Source organism: Lytechinus pictus, chromosome 3 (genome assembly GCF_037042905.1).
Source record: "Lytechinus pictus isolate F3 Inbred chromosome 3, Lp3.0, whole genome shotgun sequence".
Taxonomy (NCBI): Eukaryota; Metazoa; Echinodermata; class Echinoidea; order Temnopleuroida; family Toxopneustidae; genus Lytechinus; species Lytechinus pictus.
Window position 1 is genome coordinate 36,051,740 of NC_087247.1, and position 22,174 is coordinate 36,073,913.

At 34.9% G+C, this 22,174-nt stretch overlaps 1 protein-coding gene across 3 annotated transcripts in view; it reads right to left on the reverse strand.

Moving 5' to 3' along the window:
• The window catches only part of LOC129257351 (tetratricopeptide repeat protein 21B-like), a 31,228-nt gene that overhangs the window by 8,223 nt on the left and 831 nt on the right, over positions 1–22,174 (reverse strand). For 2 of the 3 annotated variants that reach the window (XM_064096931.1, XM_054895650.2), the window contains exons 2-25: positions 19,101–19,184; positions 17,792–17,921; positions 17,210–17,320; positions 16,746–16,810; positions 16,282–16,386; positions 15,542–15,630; positions 14,611–14,805; positions 13,773–13,857; positions 12,310–12,408; positions 11,702–11,894; positions 10,787–10,884; positions 10,153–10,353; positions 7,733–7,948; positions 6,817–6,888; positions 6,316–6,436; positions 5,590–5,693; positions 5,008–5,162; positions 4,670–4,753; positions 3,793–3,976; positions 3,152–3,290; positions 2,337–2,463; positions 1,694–1,759; positions 722–935; positions 134–215 (exon numbers count right to left, since the gene is read on the reverse strand). In XM_064096931.1, coding sequence (XP_063953001.1) covers positions 134–215; positions 722–935; positions 1,694–1,759; positions 2,337–2,463; positions 3,152–3,290; positions 3,793–3,976; positions 4,670–4,753; positions 5,008–5,162; positions 5,590–5,693; positions 6,316–6,436; positions 6,817–6,888; positions 7,733–7,948; positions 10,153–10,353; positions 10,787–10,884; positions 11,702–11,894; positions 12,310–12,408; positions 13,773–13,857; positions 14,611–14,805; positions 15,542–15,630; positions 16,282–16,386; positions 16,746–16,810; positions 17,210–17,320; positions 17,792–17,921; positions 19,101–19,127 — 2,962 coding nt within the window. In that variant the 5' untranslated portion in view covers positions 19,128–19,184. Of the gene's footprint in view, positions 1–133; positions 216–721; positions 936–1,693; positions 1,760–2,336; positions 2,464–3,151; positions 3,291–3,792; positions 3,977–4,669; positions 4,754–5,007; positions 5,163–5,589; positions 5,694–6,315; positions 6,437–6,816; positions 6,889–7,732; positions 7,949–10,152; positions 10,354–10,786; positions 10,885–11,701; positions 11,895–12,309; positions 12,409–13,772; positions 13,858–14,610; positions 14,806–15,541; positions 15,631–16,281; positions 16,387–16,745; positions 16,811–17,209; positions 17,321–17,791; positions 17,922–19,100; positions 19,185–21,976; positions 22,160–22,174 lie in introns of those variants that run through there. The other variant, XM_064096930.1, reaches the window with a different exon arrangement.

Here is a 22,174-nt window from a genome sequence, read left to right on the forward strand (position 1 = left end):
GGGCCGAGTCATTTCAGATCTTTTCTCTCTCTCTCCGGAATCCAATCATATCAGTCATATTCCTGTATTCCTGCATCACCTACTCACTCAGGCCTAGTTATAGAGGGATGCTATGGTCAGTTGAGATTATTACCTGGAGATCTCTCCAACAATTGCTGGAAATGGAACATTGCTTGGTCATATTCTCCTTTCCTGAACATCAAATCAGCCATCATCTGAAGAAAAAAAAACATATAGTTTATGCCTTGATAGCATGAGGTATCTTTCATAATTTGGGCAAAATTTGCCCTTGATTATCAGTCATATGAAAACTTTTGCTCCAAAGAAAAAGAAAATGATTATTCTTAAAATTAATGAAGGAAAATCAAATTAATGGAACAGTAAGAAGGACCCTTAGTACTTCCAAATCCTGTGTTACAGAATGATACCATCAAACATATCAATCCTTAACTGACACTACTAGTAGCTCCCCCTCCCCACACACACACATTTCCCACCTCAGAATGATATATACAGATTTCATCAAATTTTACTATTGTCATTGACATTAATCTCTCATCATAAAGAAGCTCAGAACTGCATCCCTGAAAAAAATAAATTGTTTGATACATTGACAAGATAATCATATCCCCAAGAATTACAATTTTGACTGATACACACAAGACAAGAACTGACTGTTATCATTAAAAATAGAAATACAATGAAACCAACATTTCCTTACCACAAGAGCCGAATCATTATCACTGTCTATCTGAAGCAGCTGAACAAGCTGGTGCTGACACGAGTCTAGTTCAGATTTTGCCAGGTAAAGTCTGGATAGTTCCAGCATAACATTGGTGTCCTGACTGGAATATACCAGGGCTTCCTTGTAAAACTTGATGGCCTTGTCAAAGGCTCGCTGAGTGCTGCATTGCTCTGCCATTTGTGAACAAATGCTGAATAAACATTCAAAGTGATGAAGAAAAATAATAAAACAACACAAAAATAAGAAGACAATTCAGACTATAATAAAGGAAGAGATCTGAAGAACCTGCTTATTATTTATCAAAACTTTAAAGGTAAATTATTTGTGCACATGACAAGTTTCTTGATAAACTTGAAATAAAAATAAAATACGACACATAAAACTCAGATCTGAATTGCTACAGTTAAGGAAAAGCATTATCTAGATCCAAAATGGCTTCCTTGTAAAAGTTGATGGCATTTTCAGAGGCTCCCTGTACTGCTCTGCCATTTGAAAACAAATGCTGAATTAAAGGTGAATTCAGAAAATAACATTGACACAGATCTGAATGGTAGTATCTATTCAGATTACACAAGGTCAAACCTTTCAGTGTCCAATCAAAGAATGACAATGTCTTGACCATACCTAATGACTGTTGTAAACTATATGACCAGTTCAATGCCTGCCAAGTGCTGCACTGCTTAGGACATTAGGAACCTGCAGTTAAATAATACACTTGTATACATACAGAACAACGTTGCTTGGTATCAAATAAATAAATTCATGATAGTTCTACATCATAAAAGTTACCATTATGGTAACTTTGCCATCCAATTGTAGCTACCATAGTAACGATGATCAACAGCTCCTCAAACTCATGAATTCCATGCAAGCTACCATGGCATGGCAAAGTTACCATAAGGGTAAGCTGTATGCAACAGGGCCCTGATCAGAAATAATTGTCATTACCTTGTGGCTAATGCCTTCTGAGCTACCACAGCATCAGGCTGTTCAACTTGTGCCCTTTTGAGGACCCTACAAGATATAGTTAATAATAAAACATAATGAAAAACAATTTACATCTTTAATTACACTGTATGGTTGGTCCAAAATGCTGGTCAAAGCAAACAGAGAAATCACATTAAATTATAAAATGCTTTTGATATGTTATCACATTTTATACATTTTTGAATTGTAATAACATTTTTTAAGGGAAAATTTTTAATAATATATAGGATGATTGCTGGAAATATCAAAATATCATAATCACCATGAATATCACAATTTTTTTGCTCTCATATTTATCATCATCATTAAAAATGCTTGATCGGTAATGTATGGATAGTATCATAGATATTCATTATGTATCACTATTGTCATCATCATTGTTATCATCATCATCATCATCATATAAACCATTATCATCACTATCACCACCATCACAATCATCATTACCATCACTATCACCACTACTATCACTATACCATTATCATCATCACTGCCATCACCACGATCCTTATCACTATCATCACCACTATCGACATCATCATAATCACCATCATCTTTGTGTAGTTCATGGTGTTCATCATTATCACTTCACATGATGACCCACCTTGCTTGCATGTCCCTAGCCTTGGTAAGAGCTAGCATGGCATCTTCTAGTTTGTTTTCTTTCCTGTGAACCTTAGCAAGTAAAACCAGCAACTTTGCATCGTCCATCAACACTGTCAACTCATTTGCTGTGAAAAGATCAACAAAATTTACATATCACTTTGTGCTTGAAATGAAAAGCAGAAATAGCCCCTGCAAACTACATGAATCAATGGCAAATACTTTTTACAGCAACATTCGGGGGGGGGGGGGGGCTTTCTCCACACTTCAGTAGCTGTCACAAGTTTAATCAATATGTCTGACTCAATGGTATGGATGATATTTCATTAAGAAACATAGTTTTTGTATATTGATCAACCTTCTTGCATGTCCTATCCAACTTGTACTTTTCTTCATGAATGAAGTTTGTTTTGTCAATTATTGTACAGAGCCCCATCCTCGCAAGCTATGCTTTTCTTGGGGTCCTTCCGATTTATATTCATGAATTTTGAATATATATCAAAATGATTGAGTTTTTAATGGAAAAATAAACTGAACTTACTCCAGCCAGGGTAATGTGAGAATACATTTTTTCATGCAAACCGGAAGGAAAACATAATTTATGATGAAACTTTTAAGAAAGATGCCTTGTAATCATAGGGAGAATGTTAAATACATATTTTGTGGAATTGCCAAATCTATCAAGAATACAAGTTTGACATTTGAGTTACACAGAACTATTGTGAAACACCCCCAGTTAGAGTCTTTGGTATGATCCTGTAGAAGCAAATTTAGTAAGTACAGCAAATGAAAAGTGGGTATGTGTAAAGAACCTACATTGTTCATGTTCTAGAGCCATCTTGAGTGTCTTTTCAGCCTTCTCATAATGCCTCAGCTTCAGCAACAGCTCACCAAGATCCTGTCTCAAAAATGATTGACCTCCTGTCTTCAGAGCTGCCTCGTAATAATTGATAGCCTGAAACAAATAAATCAAAATTGATTAAGCAGGAATTTTTCCTGAGAAGTTTCGTAGACTAAGTGTGTAATCATTTATTTCAATAGAGCATCAAAAAGTTGAATTTTAACTTATGTGTAATAATCTTGAGTGTCACTTGATCAATCAAAAACATTTGGTAACATATTTTTGTGAGAATGTAGTGAGGAATAATAAACAAGTCTTTCATCACTCTAGTAATTGTATATTCCATAATTCACAATAAAAATTTGATTTTAAGAAATAATTCATTATATGATTAATTATGCTAGTTTATGCATATATCAAGACGTTTTGTTGTTCGTCGTAGCATTTAGAACAATGTAGGCATATCACACGAAAAGTCCAGGCAGCGAATTCTACCCTCCCCCTTCCCCAGCTTCTTTAGAGTTAAATTCAAGTTTAGAATGAGAACATGAAGGTATCTTCCACGCACCTATCAATACAAACATAGTGGAAAACAATATATTTTAGAGGATCTTACCCTCCCATACTGGTGAGTCTTGACCATAGCCTGGCCAATCTTACTGGCTAAAGCACTGTCTCTGGGATTCTTCTTGAGTGCCTTCTCATAGATCTCAATGGCTTTCTCTGGTTCCTGGATGCTCATGTATGCATCGCCCAACAACAGGGATGTCTGAGAACTGGGATGCTTCTCTGCTAACTCTCTGAAAGAAGATCGTAACACTGAATGTTTCTACCACACCCGATATGATCGATACTACTGATATTATCACCAGAGCTCTGTAACACTGGTAAGTGATCTATAGCTAAAATGGCAATGCCCAATCAAGATCAATGTTACATGCATGTTCTGTTCAAAATAATGACCAGAAACCAATCAGAAGTGTTGTTTCATATTTGCTTTCCATGGAAACCTTTGTGTGATGGGCTCTGATTGAAATCAAATTTGACAGGTCAATATCAAAAGCTGGGCAAGGTCATTTCTACTGCACACATTCGAACCTACAACCCTCTGTTTGAAAGGCAAGAGTCAGAACCACAAGACCGCAACGCGCCCACGGTTTGTGTTTATAAGAATGATTACTTTCCTCTTTTTTTTTTGTTCATCAGTTACACATATCCTAAGAAACTGAGATGAGGAGATGTCTAAGAGCATTCTTACAAAAAAGGGCAAAATGATTTGTACAGGAGATATCACTTCCGTTTTTCTTAACCATTATTCTTTATAGGGCAATTGGGCAACAAACAGCAACAATCAAGATATAACTCTTTCTTTATGAGACAAATTGTTTGAGAAAAACATCTAATTAAAGAGGAATTACAAAAAATACAATGTTTAGAGAAAAATAAAAACATATTTCAGGTAAACTGGTGTGTTAGTTTAAATTGTGATTTACCTGTAGCAGCTTGCATAGAGTCTCTTGTCCTTTCGATGGTGGAGATAAATCTCAGCCATCTTTTCTCTGGCTTTCACAAAGTAACTGAAATAAATTGACAAAAAGGAATATAAATAAAAAGGGTGTTGGTGTTTCTTGTAATCACTAAAAGTACAACCATTTTTCGTTCGAATAGATGACAATGGTTTCACTTCCTGACTGTCTCATAAGTAACTGTTCAAGTGTTAATATCCTTTCTCTGCATATTTGAGCCATAGCCATCAATCTAATTAATATCAAGATATCAATTTACAGGTATACTGTCTTCGGATGAGTAGAAGAAGTATGTGACTACAAACCTTTGTTCAGGTGAGATGTTTCTTAGCATGGATAACGCCTGTTCGACATCTCCTCTTGCAATAGATAGATCAGCATTGGCGATGGTCACCCTTATCTCTTCTGATGTCCTGCTGAACTCATTGATGGCATCTTGCATCACTTTGGCTGCTTCATGCTGAAATCATGATTGAACAGTGACAAAATATGGAGATTGCAAGATGTCGGATAAGTCAATAGAGTATGACTCAAACAGACTGTGTCTAAAAATCATTTGTCTTAATACCAAATTGTTAAATTATCAACTAAATGGAATGACAGAAATTCTCAGTAAGCGTATAGATCAAATCTTCTCAAAATTATGGTAAAATTTCTTGTTACAAGAATGTGCCAAGTTTGGAGAACAAACATTTCCATGTAACCTCATTTTACCCTTACACTTATGCTTGATTATTGACAGATATAAAGCTATTTTCTATATCATACACAGAAAACCTTCAAATAATTTTAATATCATCTGTGATAATAATTAATATATTTGTCAAATTTGTTTTTCTGAACATGGGAAATTGAGAAAAAGGAAAAGTGTTGAAGATTTTAGTTACCTCTGCACCAGTCTGCCTGTAAGCATCCGCTAGCTCTAAGAATACAGAGACCCTGTCTGTCATTGAGATAGGACCACCTTTTACTCTCCTTGATGCAGATGCAGCTGTTCATAATGAAATACAAAATGACAGTCTTCAACAGGATTGTATTATAATATCATAGCATATTCCATCAACAACCTATCTGTCAGATTGCATATCACTATTATAGGTATCATAGGTCTCAAAGCTGAATTCTGTAAAGTAGGGCCCTTTTGATGATTAATTCCATGGCGGTATTTCAAAATTGTTTTTCATAAAATATGCATGACTTTATACACATGAGTGGTGACCCCTCTTGGGTGGTTCTAAATATCATACCCTAAATCATTTTCATTTCCATTAGCTACAGATAAAATCTGATCTTTTCCAGCTAGCATTTGAATGGAAAATTAAATATTTTTCATAGTTTGATTAGGATTATAGGAAGTGTACTCCCATGATTTTAAAACAGAAATTTTGAGTTTCTCATTTCATTTAGCACAAGAAAGGGCCACTAATCGTGCCTAAAAAAATGTGTGTATAAAGTTGCATATAAAGTCATGCATACCTTACAAAGAGCTTCATGCAACAACCCCCAGGAAGCTGCAACAAGCATGTTGATTGTACGCCATACATACATAAATTGTTTATTACACCTACAAAACTATGTGACAGGCTATTGAGAGTAAATAGTCATTACTTTACCTCTCTTTTTAACCCCAGGTAGAGCCATGGCAGCCTGAAGGGTCTTACAACATTCCTCCATCTCTCCCATCTTCTTCTGTGTACGAGCCTTGATAAGATGATATAGAGGCATCTCACGCACCTACAATGCAAATCAATAGATGTGGACAGAATTCTCAAGTTTATTTCAATGATTTCAATCTATGCAAAGTACAAACATATATATGTTCTCATATGTTTTGTGAATCAACTATATGAAATGAATCAATATCATGACTGGTACAACTGCAGTTGTTGCTTTTGCTATACTATACATTATCATATTCACAATTGTAGCTTAACATTTTACTCCATACCATCAGAGACAAAATAATGTGTAATTCCAGAGAACCAAACATTGAGTGTGGCAATGACCAGGATTTGAGTTTATGGACTGTTCTAACTACATACCAATAATGAATCAATGACCAAAATATGCTGATTGAAATGATAAATGTATGGCCATTTCCAATGCATACTTACCTCAAAGTTGTAGCTAAGACCCATTTCCAAGGACTGAGATGATTTCTGGTAGTTGCCAAGATGTAGGTATATCTAAATTTGCAACAACAAAAAGGAAAAAAATAAGTAAATATTTGTACAATTGCTCAACTTTAAAGCACTATTCACAAGGCAAACCAATACTCTCTACTAAAAGCTGTCAAAAAATGTAACTGAAACATCAAAGTTGTAGAAAGAAAGAGCACTAGAGAAGTTTGCAATTGCGGATCTTCGTCTCTTAAATTGTAATTTCAAGTATAAATTAAAAAATATATAATGATCAATTCAATGGCTTAAAGGATTACTTTTAAGTCTGTTCAAGTATGTTTTCATGCAGAAGAGAACCACCCCCCAAACTAAGTATATGAATTATTTTTAAGAATTACATGCAAAATATTATATTTTATGACACCTAGATAGATCCTTGTGATTTGATTGGTTGTTTGATATCATTCATTCAGCCCATTTGGCAATAACGTCATCAACCGTGCAATTTTGGATCCATTCAACGTGCAATTTTGGATCCAAATGATTATGCCCATTGCACGCGCGCACCGAGACTGCAGCAGCAGGCACCAGCAGTGCGCATGTTGTGATGACAGAACAACATAACAATTTTTAGGTGTCATATAAACCAAATAATGAATGTTTTTTCATTCGTGCAATGGACAGAATAATTAATTCGGTGAAAGATGACATAATGGCCCATTCAACTTGGCTATGCCTCGTTGAATGGATCATTTCATCTTTCACCTCATGAAGTATGCTGTCCATTGCACTCATAAACATTCATTATTTGTATACTATTTTTTCTACTCTTACTTTTTAGTAATATTGTGACTGTTTTCTATTTCTTTTTGTAAGTATTGATTAATCTATATGACAATTTGTTCTTTACCTGTGCCATGAGCAGATGAGCATCAGCATATTCTGGATTATGGTCCAAGCAGTGCTGTAGACTAGTCTGGGCCTGCTCCACTTGGCCTAACAAGAACTTGACTCTAGCTTGGAGGTAGAACCCTTCCAGGAGTCCAGGTACTGCCTTACAGATGGGATCCAAGACTGCATTGCATCTTGCAAGGGCTGGGTCTGCAGGTTGACCTGGGCCTTGTGGCTGTAGGAAGAGTACAAAAGGATGATTGCTAGAAGATTGGGCAAGTGATATCACAAGTTCCTTTGCAACACCATCTACATCAAAAGTACTCTCTTGTCTTCCTTTCTTACTTATTTCATTTATTGGTCCAATTTTATGACGTTTCATTTCATGTATCGTCCTATTTCATCTATGCACTGATCACACTTTACTTTGTAAATCCTTTGTAACTCAGCCAGTTGGCTGTAATGATGATTATCAGGATAAATACTATCATTATTCACCTGAATATTGAAGATAAAATGCATTTTTTATTACCACAAACATCACTGTTGATACAGTCAGGTACATGAGTTGAGAAGGACAAGCTCATGTTTATCTCTTTACAAATCAATTTTCATTTGCTTAATAGTTAATGCCAATCCTGTTGCTGTAATATGTGCCCTATAGGAAATGACCTTGTACTAAAATATCCAAACGTAAATCCTGAATAAGCATATGATGACCTTTAGTCAACTGAACTACTTTGAATAGATAGTCAAAGTCATGGGATGAATGACCAGGAAAGGAATGAGTGTATATTACTGAAATCAACTTTCCTGTAATGAACATCATGTATCCTGCTATACAAAATTCCAAATCAACAATTTTGTTAATTACATTGGATCACCTGGCAATTATGTTGTAAATTTCACCATGTCGGAATTTCGAAAATCAACATGCCTGTAAATATCAACCAATAACAGTACTTATACTGATTTTTTTTTGTAGAAAATAAGCTTTAATATTGATTTTACTGTCATTTAAGAAAAGGGAGCACAGTTTCTCCATGTATATATGCATATGTATACAGTGCGTATAAAAAAAAGTTTACACTTTGAAAAAGACCTGGGAATTTAAAAAAATACAATCTGTGGGTAAATTTTTCACATATAATCTTGGGTTTAGATCTCATCTATCCAATGAAAGTAAAAGTTTTGACAGAATGTTACACTTGAGTGACCACTGTCCATTTTGGTAAAGCTCAGAGAAATCTGTTTGCGCAGAAAAGCTTGTTTTCACGCTGTGTCAAGGGGAAAGGGAAAAATCAAACTTACCCTGCGAAACATTTCTCATACATTTCCCTTGCACTTTTAGTCAATTGAAATAAAATGGATACATTCAAGCATTTTGGAACAATTTTGCCACCCAAATTGGAATGTCAACACTTAGTATGCACAACCTTTACCCTTTTTCTGCCAGCTGGATCTGAGGACATAACTGAATCTGAACAAAAGTTTATATCAGACATCTCCACCATTTTTTCACTAAGTTTTTATCATTTAAAGTGGGTTTACATTTAATTTTTCATTTAATACTTGCTTCTCCACACTTTTCCCAAGCTTGACAATGATAAACAAAATGAAAATCAAGCCTAAGCCATTTCATGTAAATCACAGCTCAGTGTAAAGCAAATATCGTCATGATGGTCTCGGTGTGTGGGGGAGTGGGGTGGGGCGCAATGCACTCTTCAAAGTGTTTTGGGCAAGGAAACAAGTTAAAAAAGGTAAAAGATATCTTCAAATCAATTTTACTAGCTAAATTCCACGTGTTCTTCATGATTAAGGTCTACTTTTATTCGCATAACTATTTCAAAGTTCTGCGCAAATAATTTTTCACTAACTTTTCAAAAGTAAGTGGTGCTCACTCAAGCGGAAATATTTTTCGAATTATATCGACATTTGCTTAAATGGATCTGTACCAATGTTAAAATAAGGAAAAATCTTCAGCATATTACAAATGTATAATTTTACAGGATTTTTTCTAAGTGTAAACTTCTTTTTGATACGCACTGTACACATATTTCTCAAATTTTATTTAGGATGTGTACAATGACATGCTAATCATCACTTGCTTTACTACACTTACTTTACCACAATGGTCCTGTGCTAATTTATAATTATCACAAACATGTCCAAACCACACTGAGAAAGGAAAATACTGGCCTTCTAATTTCCTGTGATTATTTTTTCCCCTCCCACTATCTCTTTCATCTCTTTCACTTTTTTTTTTCTTTCACCAATTCCTCATTATTCCATCTCTGTTTCCTAACTTCCCTTTCTCATGTGGGTCAGTAATTACAACCTTCCTTTCTTTATCAATACATATTTCTACTTTGTATGATTACAATAACTTTATTCCATTTTTGACAAATCAAATTTCAGTTTTTTCTTCTAATTTCTCACCTCAGTAGGAGCAAAGAGCAGGTACTCTTTGACCATGTCTACCAAGAAATCCGGATTCATCTGGGTAAAGTAGTCAGCACCAAGGGGTAAACCCTTGAGAGATTGGAAGTGGACAGAGCTAGCTTCATTAAGCAGGTTGACAGTTTCTTCTGAAGGCTTGTTACGTTTCCGAGACAGCATAGCTCGCAGGAAAAGGATGTCCTGTAGACAAAAAAATGTACTAGTAATTTCAATACTATCACAGTAGCGTATTATACAAATAAAAAATAAATTAATCAAATTCGAATGAGGAGGGAACAGTGAAAAATAAATGCACATGAAAGCGACTTCTATGACAAAATTCTAAACTAATTTATCTTCTTTTTCTTTTTTTCAATTCAGCCCATATGATTTTGTTATATATGAATAACAGCTCACAACCAGCAAGTAAACAACAACAAAAGACAGATTTATCACAAGATATAAAGGTTGATATAAAATAAAGTAAACATAAATAAACTTATATGGATGCATCAAATAAATCAAAATAATGAAAATACTTCAGACTTTGAATTATGGTGGATTAAATGGTACCACTACAGGCAGTGTTGTGAATGTATGAACTGTAGCTAAGTCAAGAATTTAGTTTACTTACAGATGATTTTCCAATAGTCTCTTGAATCTCTCCAAGGAAGTCAAGCTGCTGTTCTGCATCATCTAACTGACCATCTTCCAACTGAAACCGGATAATACCTGATAAAAAAAAACAAATTGATGAATGCATTGGGTGATTTCAAGTACGGTGTTGGTGTTGTGACAACACCAACACCAGACACAACACCGTACTTGAAATCAGGCTGGTGTTGGGATTGACCTCGAAAAATATGACGTATTTTCTGGCATTTCGTGTTGAATGTCATCTGCTAAACCCAGCACTGTGGCTGGTGTTGACGATCTACGTGCCATTTCCCCATTCAGCAACACCAACCCCCAGGGATTGGGAAAATCGTGATTTCAAGTTCGGTGTTGGTGTTGATGAACTGTAGCTCCCGAACAGGCGGCGAACATGATGAAACATCCCCTAAAAATTATCTTTTACAGTAAAGATGAGCGCAAATCATTAGAGTTTTATACATTTATGAAAAGCCAAAGATGGCAAAAATTTTCTTTACATTGTATGTTTCTTATTTTTTTCTGTGCTCTTTCCTAACTTGTGAATGGTGGAGAAAGCTATTATATTTATCCTTCCAAAACAGATAAGAATGATTTGAGAGAAAATGAGCTGATACATTGAAATGATTCTGTTAGAGATTTATGCTATTGGCTATCCATAGTTAAACCACAACTTTAAACCAGAGTTTAGATTAAACCCGACTTCAGAATATGGGCCATTATGTTAAAATTATATATTCAAGAGAAGATGATATTTATCATATATTATTGCCCTTGCCACAGCATTTACATAATCTGACTAGTAGTCTCAAAATCCCTGAGATAGTGCCACATATCACATCTTCAAAGAGCTTAGTTCTGAACATTCTACAGCTTCCTCGTCCCTAATGAAACTAACCTGTCAGTGCGACCACACTTGTTTCATCCAGCTTCATGGCCATACGGTATGCCTTGACAGCATCTCTGTTCTTTCCTTGCATCCTCTGCTGGTAACCACTCTCATTATAGAAGTCTGAGTTGTTACCATCCAGACCAATGGCCCTCTCTACCATGGTCAGGGTCTGGAGGAGGGTCTGCTGGTTGCGAGAACACTGTATGACAAAGAAGAGAAATAAATCATTGTTTGGTTTGATTCACTGAAAATGGCGAATCATTCAAGAGCTTTTGCAAATGGCAACATCATTTGGAGAATCTTCCTTCTTCAATTTTGCAATCAAATAATACTTGTTCTCATTGTCAGTAATAAACAGTCTGGCAAAAGATAAATTGAGATGTATGGATGAAATTTTCTTCTTAACTCACTGAGGCCATCTGACTTGATATTGCCTTGACTAGGGTCTGATGAAAATGTATATCATACTGAAATCAAGATTACATTTAACAAGTTAAATAAGAATTTCAAGCTGATGTATTGTCGATCAAAATAAATGTTAATGCCTAAATCAGTTCATTTGCATCCAATACATTGCATAATCAATAGGATAAGAGTGGGAAGTATACACTTACCACTCGACTGAATGTCTTGGCCAGGTGGCAGTAGATGTGTGCATTCTTAGGTTCAAATCGGTCAATGAGTTGAATCAGCTCTCCAATCTTAGCTGCAGCCTGAGATAAAAATATCATATATAGATATTAAAAGCCAACATTCACAACATTTTTCAAAATATTAAATCACACATGTTTGTTTTACAAAAATTGTATCCTTAAATCTTGCTCATTCCCTTTGTAAATGTGATTTATTGCTTAAAACACATGTGAGTGTAGATTTCATGGTACACCATGTATCTTTCTTGGGCAAATGTTGGTCCTGAAAAGGACCACCCAAACCAGATGTATTAACAAGTGTGTTCTTGTCGTCTTCAGGAAAACACACTTGTCGAAACGTTGAGATTGGGTGGTCCGTTTCAGGACCAACATTTTTTGCCCAAGAAAGATATATGATGTACCATGAAACCTACTACATTATTCTTCTTTGCCATGGAAACCTTCAGAACATACAACACCTACGATGGTTCACATCAGTGTGTCTGTTTGTACACACTCCATGACTGGGGTTCTAAAGTTCCTAATAGTCTTCGCAATTTTCACAAATCTTTCCTGATTTAATGAATGAAGACCAAGTCTGACAGCTCATTGAATATATACATATTACCCTAACAGACTATATATTTCCATTCAAATAATTGAATTGTGCCAAATAGTCTGATCTCTCTCACCTATCTCTTTTTCTTTTGCTACTAATAATTGTCTACATAATAACCACTGATGAAAACAAGGCATAAGCAATTTTGTGTCTCGCCCACTTACGAAAATAACCAAAAATATTGTGATTTGCGAGGGCACGCAACAGAATTGTATCGAAACATCATTGTGAAATGACTGGGATGGAATAACACTTGTCATAACAGTCTTGCCCATAAACTTTAATGTTGACCTCAAAATGAACTTTGACCATATACCATGTGACCTCTGAACACAATAACATGCAGGTCTCCTTAGTACACCTACAACCCAAGTTTGGTCAAAAAGTGACTTACGGTTGCAGAGTTATGTGTCATAAGAGAGTTTGCATGTAAACTTTAACGTTGACCTGAAGATGACCTTTGACCTTATCATGTGACCTCCGACTGCAGCATAACATGCAGGTCCCCCAAGTCCATCTATCATCCAAGTTTGGTTGAAAAGGTTGCGGAGTTAGGTGTCATAAGAGAGTCTTGAATGTTAACTTTAACGTTGACCTGAAAATGACCTTTGACCTTACCATGTGACCTCCGACTGCAGCATAACATGCAGGTCCCCCAAGTCCATCTACCATCCAAGTTTGGTTGAAAATTGAATTACGGTTGTGGAGTTATGTGTCATAAGGTTTGTGACGGACGGACGACGGACGACATTTGGATCCGTCTCGCCTTCACCTCCGGTGGGCGAGACAAAAAACTCATTAAAAACAGAATAAGACAGAACATTACCTCTTCATAATTCCCCTCTCTGCATAATATCTGAAGGATAATCAGTCGAAGGGCTTCTATACAGTTTGGTTCTTGAACTAGGGCTCTGTACAAAAACAAGAGTAAAGATCATCTTGAAGAGAAAATTAAAGGGAAAAACTTTTGATAATTATGTGCCATCAGGATGACAACATGTTTTATCACAAACATTTGGAAAAATCTTCTTTTTCTTTTAAAATCAAAGAATTGAGCACTAAGCATGAGATAACTAGGGATGAGGTCTTTGAAGAATAGGTAACATACTTACCGGTAAATCAAATTGTTAACAACAGGTTAATGACTGGATAATATTCAAAGTGATGCATTGTATAAAATCTATTCTCTTTAATAATCAGTATAAAGTACACTTTCCATAGAATTTCAAAATTTACAACAACAAAAATTGAGGAATGATCACAGTATGTCAAAGGAAAATATATCCAATTGGATAAAGAGTTTTGGCAGCATTGTTTTCTGTATCTCCTGAATTTTCAACTCATGTCACCAGATCAGCATATAAGTGTAAGTAAGAAAGAAATATATACAATTAAGAGTTCTTGAATAAACTACTCAAGGGATGATGAACTAACTGGGAGTGATATCCTACCTGAGTGTTTTCTAGGCTCAACATTCATCCTAGGCTACTTTCATTTCAATCCATACTCAATAGTCTATTCATTTCCACCATAACACACTTGAACATTCATAAGCACACTTAACACCATTAATCAACATATGCAAATTTCAGTCCCCTAATACAAATATTTATTGAATACTTGAAAACAATGCTGATTTTTTTTGTCTTTGACTAAGTGGTTACCTTTGTGCAGACTCTACTGTCTGTTCCCAATCCTGTAGCGCAAGCTGTAATCTCATTTTCTCAATAAGAGCTGGCATGAAGCCTGGATAGGATACAACAGCCTGGTTGATCAAATCCAATGCACCACTGTAGTTGTGTCTCATACTCATATAACGTGACTTGCCAATGAGAGCATCAATAGCTTTGGGTGTGGCACTAGAAGAGGAGAGAAAGGAATATGTTGGGCGGGAGGAGAATTTAGATTCATGTATTGAGCATTGAATTATCTTTCATTTTGTAAAATTAAATGCAGGCCTCATGAAACCTGATGAAATTGAAGTTAAAAATTAAATTTTAAATACTTACGCCTTGTTTGTGTTAGTAAAGTGCACAAGGATCTGGCAATTAATGTGTGACATATGTACTATACTCTTATCATTATGATTACCAGTGGCTCATTTGTATCTGGTGAAGAAATCTTCTCAAATGAAAATTTAACAAGTTGTCAGGAGTAAATTGTTTGATAAAATAAAATATAAAAAATGTTTTAATAACATAATGTTAAATTGTTTGATAAAATAAAATATAAAAAATGTTTTAATAACATAATGGTGCCAATATACAAAATTGCTACAACTTGTGTTGGCAATAATTGAATTGAAACTGTCACTCAAATCATTATGATTTTCCTTATTGTCTCTTCATCTTGTTGTTTATACCCTTCTACAGTTGCTTTGTTATTTATCAATACTGCTAGAATAAAAAACTGGATATGGATCCCAACTGCCGAAGTACATCTCAAAATACAAACGTGAAAATCGCATAAATTCAGAAGACAACAGTCAAACAGCTTAATGAAGAGCTTTAGAACAGTAATGTGCTATAAGATTGGAAAAATGCACATAATCTTTAGCAGTTTAGTAATTCTCAAGGGATGATGAATTATACCAACCTGAGCACTTCCTCAAAGAATTTTCCAGCCTTCTTGAGATAGTTATCCCTGCCTGAGGTGAGATCAATCCAACCTCTAAGGGTTGAACCCTGACAGATTGGAAGAAATATCAGAAGAAGATCCATTATATAAAATCAATGTGTCACTAACCTCAATCAAATGTAATATATATCTAATTCCAAACTAATTTACACTTTATTCCCCCTCCCTTTTCCCCCTATGGAAACACAATGAGCTTATTTGCAGATTATTTTCCATTGAGGATTTTTATAACTTATCTCATCCTTTCAAATCACCGTTTCTGCATCAACAAACTTATGCAGGATTGGGAAAGCCCCCGTCATGAGGAAAAGCCAATGGATGCAATTTCTTTGTCAAGGTAGGTTGATTAACACCCAGATGGGGCTCGCAAATGAAATAAAATTAATTTACTATGCAACATTTAAAAAACATTTAATACAATGGTTCAAAGCATTGCATGAAATTACCAAAGTTTTAGCACAGCTAACCATATCAGGTGCTCAAGCATTCAAAGCATTCCATCCTACTGGGTACCCATTTACTACATCTGGGTGGCGAGTGGCAATTGTAGGTAATTGTCTTGCAAAAAATCACAAGTGATGCTGAGGGATTTGAACCACAGACCTAGTGGTTCAAAGTCTGGAAACTTATCGACTGAGCAACAATCCTCTAATGCATTACTCTCTTAATATGAGTGAGTAAAAGTAATATATACATACCTCAAGTGATGATCCACCAGCCATCTTGATTGATCTATCTACATACTCTCTAGCTTTGTCATGACGACCAGTATGCCATAGAAACAGAGCAGCAAAATATACAGCCTAAATTGAAACAATAACATATATCACCTTATACAAGTACATATATCATACAACATGAAAGCGGAAACATTTGAATTAGTTACTGATAGTGATTATAATTATAACAGTTGATTACATGTATACACAAATAATAAGTCTATTTCTTCATTGTGTAAATTACCATAATTTTACATTACAGTTTTGAGTAAAAGTTTTGGCTATACTTCAATAATAGCTAACATCAGATGCAATTTTGTTACCATTGATAGCTAAGGAATAGTGGTTGGCCAATGAAAATCAGTACCCAAGGTGGTTTGCCCTTGTGAAAATTTACACATTTAGCAACTATTCCTGAAAAAAAACATATAAATACAGAATACCTTGTCAGATGCTCTCTTACGGTCTTCTTTCATTTTGGCATCTAGTTCTTGAACCGCTTCTCTATCTGGAATCAACAACAATGGACATCAATCATATAACATGCTGCTCTATGAAAACAGAATTAATAGTAAAATTGAACTCTTACATCATACACACCAAATGCAAGTAATGAGATGGAATAATCAATAATCATATGATTTTTCAGGGCGTCCCAAGGGTAAGCTTTCAACTTAAACCCCTCAATACTTCACTGGTTTCATTTTCTCATTGTGAATATCATAATGCCTCAAGTTATTGGATTGGAATCTACTTGCCAAGTTATGTAAGAAAGATGCAATTCACATCACACTAAATATTTTTCTCATTTTTTCTCAAATCATTATTAATTTATATCATACATATATATCTATGTATCGAAAACAACATTATCTCATAATCTACTGGGTTATGCACAGTGACTTACCAACATTCTTTGACTTCTTGTGAGCATACATAAGAGCCATAGTAGTACACAAGATGACCTCTGGCTTGTCACGAATAGACTCCAACTCTCTCATACCTTCACTTAGTCGATCTGGGGGAGTAACATCAAAATATAAATTTGAAATTTGAGAATTACGTAGTCAAACTTAATTGAAAGATTAATTATAAATTTAATGCTACAGGACTCTGGAATGATAACACACAAATATTATCAAAATAATATTCATTATGCTTTCATAATAGGATAGTTTCTTCTTGTATTAAACTGAGATTGCTAAATTGCCCACTTGAAGTTCATTAATGGCATGCCTAGCATGACTTCTTTGGTAGTTTCAGTGAAAATATAAATTTCATAACATCATGTGGCCCTATAACATACAGAGATACAATCAAAACCAACAATCAATCGTATTTTTTTAAAATGTTATTTGCCTTAAATTTAAAGTGACACTTCTTGATTACACCTATCATGTCAAAGGGCTCTAATATAGATCTGCTTTGATTACTCAATGTAAACTTGATAGTCTAGAAAAGCTTCAAAAGATAACCTGACAGTACACACCTTCAAGTATGAGACCATAGCCTTTGAAAAATAGGAGAACAGGGTCACTGCCATACTTCTTGATTGCCTCCAGTGCCACTCGCTGCACATGCCGATATAACTTCTCCTGGCAGTAGAAATTGAGTGCAGCCTGAAAGAAAATTTAGTTTAAAAAACAGAAGAATTTTCAAAACTGCCACACATTGTTATCAAACTACAGCAATTTCTAAGCTTGCAAAAGTTGCAACAATATTTTTACATTTTGAGATATGTGGTGTTATCAGCCAAGCCATGTTAATGAAACCATGCGTATGTCTTCTTTGATAAAAAAAAAAACATGTTAAGTAGCCCTACTGCAGCATTGAAAAATCATAAAATTTCTAGATTTCTTCTTTTAAAGTTCACATTTAAACCTGCAAATGATATACATAATATGTATGGTTTAGAAATAATATTAAAGGCACATACTGTAATATAAGAAGTCTTTAAAAGAGATGGTCCAGGCTGGAGATATTTATATATAAATAGAGTAAAATTAAAAAAGCAAAATGCTGCAAATTTGACCAAAATCGGATTACAAATAACAAAGTTATTGAATTCAAAGATTTGCATAACTCCGATGAAACAGTTCTAGGCATGTCTTTATGAATATTCATTAGGTGGGCTGTTGATGTCATATCCCCACTTATTATTTTGTATTTTATTATATGAAATTAGGTTTATTCAAATTTTTCTACCCAGAAAAAAAAAAATTGGATTGACAACTGAAAAGTGCATTAGTTATTTACTGCCGCAACTTATTTCATCATAATAGAGACACATCATTTACACATGCATGAAAAAATGAAACATTTATGATGTCAATTGTCATGTAATAACATAAGAAAAGGAAAGTGGGGATGTGACATCATCAGCCCATCTAATGAATATTTATGACGATGTGCATATAACTGTTTTCACAAAATATTGATAAACTTTACAATTCAATAACTTTTTTATTTGTTATCAGATTTTTATGAAATTTTCAGCATTTTGCTCTGTGAAATTTATTCTATTTATTTAGATGTAAATATTTTCAGCCCGGACCATCCCATTAAATAGTGAAAGACCTCAGCTTATATTGGAAAAAGCAATATTTTTCTGTTTCACTTTTCTATAGTAAAAATTGATAATCAACATATTATTTGTAACATGTCCTTTCCATTCAATCATTTTCATTTAAGAAAGAATTTTCAGGTAAACACCATCCAAACATTTAGGCCTATGTCATCTTTTTATAGATTGCTGTAAACAATATGTGCTCATATTTTCTACATGCATCAACACTTACCAAAGTAGTGACATCAGAATCAGCCATATTTTGATTTCCTCTTTATTTTCCAATTTACATCAGAAACAGAATTGTACCATTAATCTGGAAAAGGTAAATTTTAACATTATAATTAATGATATGATAAAGCAATAGAACAGGGTCTGATATTGTTTTATCAATGAACAACAGTTAGCTCTTGACACTCACAATAAAAATTTCTATTTATTAAATTTTTTTCAAAATAAAAATTGAGGACATGAAAGTTCAGGCAAACCAAAATTCACAAATCTTGCCGTATCAGAAGTCTCAGGTGCTGAATTTACATTCCATATTAAAAACTTTTTGTTCTTTGTCCCCTTTCATATGCTAAAAATAGCACTATTATTCATTAAATTTTCAGCCATTTTCTACAAATTAAATTATTTTCTAATGTACATATAGATATTTTATAGGCATTCAATATCCATAAAATAAATGTACAGTTAATTCAATTTAAAGTTTGAATCAAAGATTTCCAAATACTCAAGTTCAGCGGCTTTAAACTTCCAATATTGCAACACTAATGAATTTGGTGTTTTGTCATTAGCAGACCTGCCAACCTCTGGGAATGGAAAATTGTGTTCTGTGATAAAAAAACTGTACTTTGCCAAAAAAAAAACTGTATTTCATAATAAAATGAGTGGCACACGCGCTCATCGCGGCACTAAAGCTACAAGCCAGCAAAAATGCGCACTGCTCTTGCAGATGGAAAAAAAAAAACATTGAAACATGTGCATCTCTCACCCTCGTTTTAACAAAATGATTTTTTTTAAAGTTACCTAAAATTACATTAATCCAATAACCATATTTGTGAAAGTTTTATGAAATAGAGACATATAGAGATGATTTTTCTCAATGAATAACGATTAAAAAAAAATATATATATATATATATATATATATATTTATACTTTTTATTTTATTTTTTACAAAATCGTAATTTTTAAAGAAAAAATGTACCGTCGTATTTTGGTTGCAAAAACGTACTGGTTGGCAGCTCTGCATTACCATTAGGCTCTGAAATTTGGCAGGTGCTTCTTACAGGCAACACCATTTTCAACACCCTTTGCTCTCTATTTGCGTCTCGTACTAGTAGCTAAGCTTCTAACAAAGAGAACAAGATGACCATGTACATGTAAACACCGGCAAGTTTTTTTCCCGTCTTCTCATAATATTTTTCTTGTTTTTTTAATAAAGGTTTGTTTAAAAATGAAATCAGTATTGTGCAAATGTCAGATATGAAGTTCTACTTCTAGTAAGCTTGTAACCGATTTTGCAATCGGCAACCGATTCCATTCGATTTCACCACAATCGGCAATCACTTGCCGATCTTCGATCATGCCCCTTGAAGGAAAAAATCGAAAATAAAAAATCGGCGTAGATCTGGTTACAGTGCGTGATCGCTCAGAACATATTTCAAGATGGTTTTTGAGGTGCTAGCTATTTAGAGGTCGCATTATTCAGGGAGAAAGTCGCGGTATTATCTATGGCGATGTTTAAGGGGATAGATATCTTCTCTTCCAACTCATGGTGATAGCGGATGCCGCCGTGAACTTTGAAAGGTCGTATTACCGACGGAGCTCACTGCGTTACTCTCTTACATCGTTTATGATGATATACATTTTATTTTCAACCTCGTGGTGATAGCGGATGCCGCCGTGAACTTTGAAAGGTCGTATTACCGACGGAGCTCACTGCGCTACTCTCTTACCCCCTTTATAATGATATAAATCTTCTCTTCAACCTCGTGGTGATAGCGGACCCCGCCGTGAACTTTTAAAGATCGTGCTACTGACGGAGCTTATTGCGTTACTCTCTTACCCCCTTTATGATGATAGACATCTTCTCTTCAACCTCGTGGTGATAGCGGACCCCGCCGTGAACTTCAAATTGATTTGAAAACGCTAGCTACCCAAAACATTTTAATAACATATTTCAAATCATCGTGCGTGCTTGCGTCTTCTACTTCATTTTAATTGCACTTGCGACTTTAAGATGATGCGTCGTAAGAGATCATTCCAATAATTCTAAATCGCTAGCACCTAAAAATACTTCTAAAAGATGTCCCGCCGATCGTTCATTAACCTGTGATCTATGAGAAATATTTTCATTTTATTTTCCTTTGCGCCTTTGCTCGGAAGATGCGTCTTTCGTTTATCTTTCTAATAAAAATCACTCGGTTTATTTTAAAGCAATAACACCTCAAAACCCCTGGCTTTAAAACATGTTCCAAACGATCGCGCATGTTGGCGACTTCCATTCGTCTTTGTGACTTTGTCAGGAAGATGCGCGCGACCGCGAACAACATTTTGATGTATTCCTTTGTTTTTAAACATCGCCGATTCGATTTTCGATTCGATTTCGATTTTAGAAGCTTAACTGCCGATCCGATTTTCGATCTGATTTTTGATCCGATTTACAACATTAACTTCTAGCCCATTTACATGATTTTTGGGCTCTTGGGCCAAGTCTTGGGGGCGATTTTTCAATTTTGACCGTGGTATACGCATGATAGGGACAAAATCCCTGACTCCGTGGAGAGTAAGCACACATAAGTGAATGATTTTTAGTCTCTAGATTCTCCTGGCTACAAATTCCAGAATACTTCATTCGGTGATATTGACAATTTTATCTTTCACTTCATGAAGAAAACTGTCCATTGCACTCATAAGTTAAACATTCAATATTCAACAAACTTAACTAACACTGTAACAGTAACAAGTTAGTCAGATCGACTATTCTATGGCTATGCCTAGGCCTATGCAAAAACTAAAACGCTAATTCAGAAAAAAAAAATTGCAGAAAACTGGAAAAGCTTAAGTTAACAAGAATCCAGGCCAGGGCAGGTTACTCTACCGATTAGTCGAGTTGACTGACTAGACGAACATTGGCAATTGGCAATCTATTTGATAACCCTCAATTCGAGAATTTCCTCGACTTGTTAAATAACGGAGCCGGGTCCACGATCTAAAATTAAACTTTGAACGGTGCATGGCGGCCGGTGCCCGGCGGCGGAGCTAATCGACAGACGAGCGAGTCGGCCGTGTCGTCGGC